General features: G+C 40.6%; 1 protein-coding gene and 1 long non-coding RNA gene across 2 annotated transcripts in view; one reads left to right on the top strand and one right to left on the bottom strand.

Moving 5' to 3' along the window:
* Positions 1-1,598: 1,598 nt before the first annotated feature.
* Positions 1,599-2,234, top strand: LOC105722487 (neuronal regeneration-related protein-like). Its single transcript, XM_064375761.1, has one exon. The coding sequence runs from the start codon at positions 1,736-1,738 to the stop codon at positions 1,940-1,942; it is 207 nt and encodes a 68-aa protein (XP_064231831.1). The 5' UTR covers positions 1,599-1,735; the 3' UTR covers positions 1,943-2,234.
* Positions 2,235-2,855: 621 nt separating this feature from the next.
* LOC110568472 (uncharacterized) overlaps positions 2,856-7,270 on the bottom strand; it is a 140,082-nt gene continuing 135,667 nt past the window's right edge. Inside the window, exon 3 of the long non-coding RNA XR_002478753.2 lies at positions 2,856-3,353. This is a non-coding gene — a long non-coding RNA (uncharacterized LOC110568472). The remainder of the gene's footprint in view (positions 3,354-7,270) is intronic.

Here is a 7,270-nt window from a genome sequence, read left to right as displayed (position 1 = left end):
TCTCCCCAATCCCCCCACTGCTATTTGTTGCCTTGGAAACCTCACATACTCTCAGAGACACAACCTGACCACACCTCAGTCTATTGAAAAAAGTACAACCCAGATGATAAATTTTTCTCTGATTACACAAAACAGGCTCAACTTCTGTAACCCAACATTACATTGAACTTTCTTGCTTTCTTCAAAGGGAAAAATCGATCCTTCTTCTATGAATCTGCCCCAACATCTAGCAGTAATAATGACACAAAATAGGCATTCAAAAATGTACATATGACTTATGCACACTGTTTTGCTGACAAATTCCAAATACTTAATGAAATGTAGATAAATGCATCATTAAATGCATCAAAGTAATTGATGGAATAATGGAAGAATCGCTCAACAGATTTCTCATTATTTAATATTATCCTTGTTGCTGTTACTTTTGCCAGTTTCTTAAGGCGCTAAAGGCAAGTACGGTACTGCAGTTACTTTAAGTTGTGCATTTCAGCATTCTGTTCCCTTCCTCCAAACTACTGTAATGGCTAGCTTTTCAAGAAGTACTTTGTTGAAAAATAATTTCTGTCATTGTATCCCATTTAAAAAGAGTAATGTTTGTGTCACCTCCTTTTCAGTTGTAAGCAACAGAAACCTCTTCTAGCTAATTTAAGCAGAAAAGGAATTTATGAAAGGATAATAGTAGCTCGCAGAAGCTTGGGTTGGGTCAGAGAATCAGCCAAGCACAATGCTCACAATGCCACAGTAAACCTCTCCCTCAAAGAGACCATGGTCCCTGGAATTGGGCCCACATGCTACAGACTGTACAGCAAACATCTCTAATGCACACTGGGCACTGCTACCAAAACAGCCACCACTGCAGCCTCCGGAGACAGATGGGAGATGTCATCATTGTGGCCACCTTTGCCAGGACATGTTGTGAGTGGTCTTGCTCCTTTGTGTCACCAGTTTCCAATTCTAAATCCAGGGCAGAAACAAAATTGAGATTCAGGTCTTAGTTACAAAGGTGCTAGGAAAGTAGGTATCTAGCATATTTGCTCAGTGAGTGGAAGGTGTCTGTCTTCTAATGTCAGATGCTGGGGCCATGAATATCCTCTACAAGACTGTTTTGTTATCACTCTCTCAAGGAATAGGAGATTGAAAAATATCTCTAATGTACAGCTGCTAAGCGCCATTAAATGTTGTCTCTGTAACAATGACACAGAGAAAATAAGTGAAACTTAGAATGTGTATACAGGCAAGCATTGGGGACAGTCATGTATAGAAACGAATAGGTGGACATCAGGGAGGCTGTGAAAGCTCTGAAAGTTCATATTAAATTATGTGTATTTCAATGACATCTGTTGTGCAAAGAGCTTCAGATCCTAGATCTAGATTCTAGTCTAACACATACATAGAATAGGCTAATAAGCTAAGTGTCAGAGAGTAGCTTACTCAAAGAGGCACAACGTACCCTTGTAGAGGAAGGCCCAGAACTCACACCTCTGAAGTTTGTCTACTGCACATCTTCCAAGTACAAGGCATACTTAAAGGATATGTTTGTCTTAGAACAACCATGTCGCTTCCCACAAACCCCCCTCCCCCACAAGCTGTCTTTCTAGCATGATGCCCCTTTTCATCCACATTTGTGTTTCAGGTGTAGAGAGGAGAGAGAGTGAACAGGGAGCGGGGCTTTTGTCTGTTGGTCTCCCTGGACTGAAGAGAGGGAGAATAGAAGACCAAGACTAAGAATCTCAAAATGGTTTATTACCCAGAGCTGTTGGTCTGGGTCAATCAAGAACCATTTCCAAACAAGGAGATGGAGGGAAGGCTTCCTAAGGGAAGACTTCCTGTTCCCAAGGAAGTGAACTGGAAGAAGGATGAAGAGACAAACCCTGCCTCCCTGCCTCCACTGGGCAGCAATGAACTCTGCTCCCCAAGAATCAGTTACCCCCACTTTTTTTAATCATAACACCTCCATTTGTATTACATATGGTGTATGGGTAGTGATGAGGTCATGGTATCATATATGGGATTTTTTTCTGTGTAAATCATCAAGTATAAGAAGAAACTATGGGACTCTGAGTCTTGCTTTAGAGAATTTACAGTGGACAAATAGGTATCATCAAACCAGTTTTTAATCATTCTGACTCAAGTGAAAACGCTCAGAATTTCACACTGTGAATCCACGTTTACAACCCTTACAGGTGGGCCTTCAGGCCTGGTTCGCTACAACAATGTCTTCCACAACTCAAACTCCCACCCGGTCCACTCCTGCCTTTTCACTCACACAGCTCCCGACTGCTTCTTGCAGAGGCTGAGAATGCCCCCCCTTTTTTTTTTCATTTAGATGTAACAAATCTAGTAGTTTATGTTCATCAATTGTCTGTATATCTCTATATTTTATCCATGTACTCTTTTGGTGTATAGAAGTAGTTTGAAACTCATTGTTTCCTTGTGATAAGTGACCGAGATGCTGCCACAGGACCTGAGACACTGATGAATGGTGCTATTTTGGACTTTCAACATGCTCCTTGGCGAGGTAGCTCTGATGGAGTTATTTTTTATTTCCATGTTCTAAGAAGGTGTTGGTACTCTGTTTCCCTGAATGTTGTTCTCTAGACTGGATTGACTTGTTTTCCTTGTGTCTTCAGTGTGGCTTTCTCCCTCAGTGTTGTAGGTTGAGCAAATGCTACCAGAGTGTGAGACACAATGTCTCATTGGCTGGCACTTACAGACATGCAGTCACGGTAGTGGGAGCAATCACAAAACTGTAATTTACTTATCAAATCTCTTCCTTTCTGTAGCCTCGCCTACCTGACTTAGAGAAAGAAAAGCAATAATTTTACAGTCATCTTGAGGTGTCTCTTTGGGTTCTTTCTGTTTGAAAGGATATTTGGGGAAACAAAGAGCAAAACCTTTTTAAGTAAATTCCCCTGAAAAAATCCAAAACACCGGCATCTGAGTAGGAATACGAAAATGACATCCTCTCCAAATACTAAATTGGAAAACAATGTCTTTCCAAAATAATTGTACTTTTTTAAAAGGCAGAGCACTCCTTTTTTGGCGATTTTGATAAGCAAGGTGTAGATTTACATTTTTGTCCTTGCTCCCAATGAAATGGATAAACAAAAATAAAATATCATCTACTCACAGCATGTTGTTGTGTTAGCCAGTCTGAAAGCCCACCTTAATTTTCATATAACTGTCTTTTAGCTCTTCTTTTGACAGGGCAGGCCTTGTTCTGAACTGTTCCGCTTCTAACTGTTAAACACTGATGATGCATGCGCTGCACTTCATTTTCTTCTCGCTCCCCCATTGGCCTGAGTTTCTTGTGCATTCCTCCTCTCCCTCCTTCATTAGAATAGGTATATCAGCTGTGTAAATAGAGCAAGAAAATGGTATTCTGCATCTGTGGCATTTATGTAGAGTTGCAGTTGTGTACTGCTGAAAATGCAGGCTTTTGTAACAATGTGATCTTTACTGATGCACTCATGACAAGTACCCAATGTATTTTAGCTATTTTAGTAGTATTTGTTCAATAAATATGCAAGCTGTAAAAAAAAAAAAAAAAAAAAAAAAAAAAGAACAACCATGTCAATTTGCACCAAAATTACTACATGTTTAATGTAAATGCAGACGCCTATTCCAGGCTTCGATTTTAGCTTTGCTTTTCATTAGGTTGTCTTGTATTGATATGAATCTTACTTGCTTTCCTTATGTTGCTTAACAGTGATGTAGACACATCATCTAAAAGAAAGAAGGAGGTGAATCCAGCCAGAAGTCAGAAACCCCTAGGTAAGGCAACCCCAGCAAAGCTGGCCATGTGCAGGCTCCTAAAGGGCTCTCCCAGTTGAGACTGTGTGCACAGCTGTATAGGTCTTATTTAGAGGACTTTCCTTCTTATGCTGAAACCACCTCACCTCTCACAGCAAATGGATTACCAATGAGATTGCTAATTGCATTGTCCAGTCATTTATCCAGTACTCCAGGTGTCATGAACTCAAATGTCTATTAGGGGGTTAAACAAGTAGTGTAAGTGAAGCTCTCTAAGGTAAGACAGTTGAAAGTGGAGGGAAACTATAGTAAACTGAAGGCAGCTTCTAGAAAAAATAGTTAGATGTCTACCTTACTTTTTACACCAAGATAAATTTGGGGAATCAATTTAATCAATATATATAATCGATCAATTACATATCTATCAAAGAAACAACTAAGTCTTCTTTAAGACCTAAGAAATGGAGATATCCACAAGTAGATGAAGCCATGTTACATTTTCTTACTGAGATACATGTAAAGGGATTGGCTGCCATACTCCAAGCAGTCCAACAGAAGTCAGGAAAAACATCCAGCCCCTTAGAATAGATGAAACAAATTTCAAAGCAATGAGGGTCTGATTTGACTGATGTATGGATCAGGCAGGACCATCATTAAGGCATGATGTCATGATTTTATTGGAATTTGCTTTCTTAGTGAACACAAAATAATGGTGCATCTTGCAATTGATGGTGTCTTAGAAATACTGCATACTTATTTGTAGTTTGTGGATGTAACACCTTTGAAAGGACACATAAGAATGGTTGTAGTGATTGCATCTGGGGAATTGGGGAACAGTATATTTATACCATTTCATAACTTTTAGATTTTATACCAAACACAAGGATCATCTATTCAAAATTCTGTACAAGTAATAATAATAAAAAGAAAATGGTGGCTTTTTATGTGCTAATGGAGAATGAAATATGAAATATACTAGAAACATTTTTTATGTACATACATAAATAGGCAGCATTGCTTAGCTTTGGTTCAATTAGTCTTGCAGGAATGCAGAGCCAGTGTGCCCAGATCTCATTTTTCAAGAAAAGCTTGCACTCTAGATTTTATGTGAAATCTTTTAATTTTTAAGGTTGACAAGCAATTCAAATTCTTTCAAACATAATTAGGGATAACAAAACCCATCTGTGGGTGGGCTGGGGCCCTGGACTGTCACTTTGGGACATTCACATTGTTCCTGATGGCTGTGGCACAGAGCTGCGTGATCTTGGAGGGAAGGACACAAGCATTCCAGTCTGCTCACCAAGCACCACACCAAACTCACCAAGTTTTTCCAAAAGGTGTGTCTTCTTCCAATTCAAGAAAAGGTGGTCTGTAGGTTTGTGATGGCTTTGCCTGATAAGGAAGTTCAGGAACCTTAGTTTTTAAAGATGAAACTTAAATCCAGATCTGCTTTTTTTTCCCCCTGCTGTAAAATAGAAAACTTCTCTCCCTCTTGGATTATGCACTGTTTGAGGTGAAAGATTTGCTGGCTCAGACCAAGTGTGGTGCCTCCCCATGTATGCACAGGGTTCTGAAGTCCTGTAACTGTCGTGGTTCATCAGGAGTTGACCAAGACGGACATGTAGGTTGTCAAGGAGCCAGTTCTTTTTGCCTTGTTTGATGAAAATCACCTGCCAACGCTTGTAAGTTTATTCCACCTTTCTGTAGCTGAGTGCCCAGCCCTTAGCTGCCACCACTACCTGCTCACCTCCCCACCAGCCAATATATTACATTGAAGCTAAAGGGAAACAATTTAAATCAGTAGAGCTGTTTGTTGTCTTGAGAGTTAATTGAGATAATGCACCCAATGGGTTTGGCATGGTGTCTAGCACTTAGTAAACTCCTAAATGGTCACACTTTAAAAATAAATTGAGATGTAGTATTCATATGTAAAGTGCTAAAAGTCTTCACACCTTATCAAGTTAGAAGCAAAATATCTTTTGCTATAAGCTATCAAAGCCCTAGTCTGCTGTCCTAGACTCCCCCAAACACTGGTTATTACAAGCTGTGGATTCACTTTAATTTGGAGGCTTCAGTCTAGATGCCCCTTGGCAGCACTGGAAAACAGAGAAGAGCAAGAAAAAATCAGAGGCAGAAAGGTTACTCCCGCCTTTTGGCTTTTTTCTCTCTATTCAACAGTGTCAACTCTACCCACATAGTGCATGGACTACTAAGAAACTGGCAGTGGTGTAAGTTGAGACATTGACTCTGGTTTGGGACAAAACAGTCTCTAGATTTTCCACATATTGCCTGTCCCATGTTCCCATATCAACAGGGTGAAAAACAACCTGCATAGTGGCTTCAAATCTAGGTCCTTCTTCATATGAAATAGTGATGATTAAAACAGTAATGATGGTAATAGTACCCATTTTTAAGGAGTAAATGTAGTAATACCTGTAAAGTGTTCAGTACACTCCTGGGCACTGAGAGCTTTTTTTTTTTCTCTAGATGAAGTCTCACTCTGTCACCAGGCTGGAGTGCAGTGCAGTAGTACAATTTCGGCTCACTGCAAACTCCACCTCCTGGATTCAAGCAATTCTTCTGCCTCAGCCTCCTGAGTAGCTGGGACTATAAGTGCATGCCACCATGCCCAGCTAATTTTTGTATTTTTAGTAGAGACAGGATTTCACCATGTTGACCAGGATGGTCTCCATCTACTGACCTTGTGATCTGCCCGCCTCAGCCTCCCAAAGTACTGGGATTACAGGCCTGAGCCACCGTGCCCGGCCACTGGGAGCTATTATTAGGCACTGAAAAGTAGGACTTATGAAACTTTATTTGTTCATTATACACGAATCAGGTGCCTTCTGTCTCTCTTTCTGCCAGGCATGGTGCTAGAAAGAAGGGAAGACTGAGCCTCTGAGTGGTTTATGGTCTAAGAGAATAACAACTTAGGATGGGACGAAAGATGGAGGACAGGATTGTATCTTGATGAGTCACCATCTGAAGGCAACGGGAGTGTGCTTGGCTTGTGGGAATTTTGTGTTTTGCACAATTGTACATGGATGACGTTGCTACCCATACTATAGCTTGAACTTTGCCTTCCATGTGGAGCCAAGTGGGATCAACAATTGGGTAGTTTTGACAAAGCCATGACTCATAGAATGAAAGGAATTTTGAGCTCATTTACTTTACTTCATTCCTTGCACTGGTCTTCAGGAAGACCAATGCCCAAATAATCCAGAATATCTAGGGCTGTCCTTTTCTTCCCAGGCTGTCTGTGGTGGAGACATACTGTTCTCTCTGGAGAGCCACTTGTTTAAGAGCCTCTAATCAAGAGTACTTCTTTCTCATAAATAACCTCATTTTCCTGAAGTGAATCGAGCATGTTTTCTCTTAACGAAGGGAAATGAGTCAGGCAGAGTTTCTGCAGGTCACAGGTAGCTCAGTGCCCTTCCCACTCCTGCTGATATTCATCCTCAAGAGCCACTCATGGCCTTGTCAGTTTCTCTTTGAGGGAGGCATGAGAATGCCATTC

This window comes from Aotus nancymaae, unplaced genomic scaffold, assembly GCF_030222135.1.
Source record: "Aotus nancymaae isolate 86718 unplaced genomic scaffold, 86718_ANA_hifiasm-v0.15.2.pri h1tg000014l, whole genome shotgun sequence".
Taxonomy (NCBI): Eukaryota; Metazoa; Chordata; class Mammalia; order Primates; family Aotidae; genus Aotus; species Aotus nancymaae.
This window is presented reverse-complemented; position numbering and strand designations above follow the sequence as displayed.

Coding starts and splice junctions, on each gene's coding strand:
- LOC105722487 (XM_064375761.1), top strand. CDS start 1,736: ATGGTTTATTACCCAGAGCTGTTGGTCTGGGTCAATCAAGAACCATTT.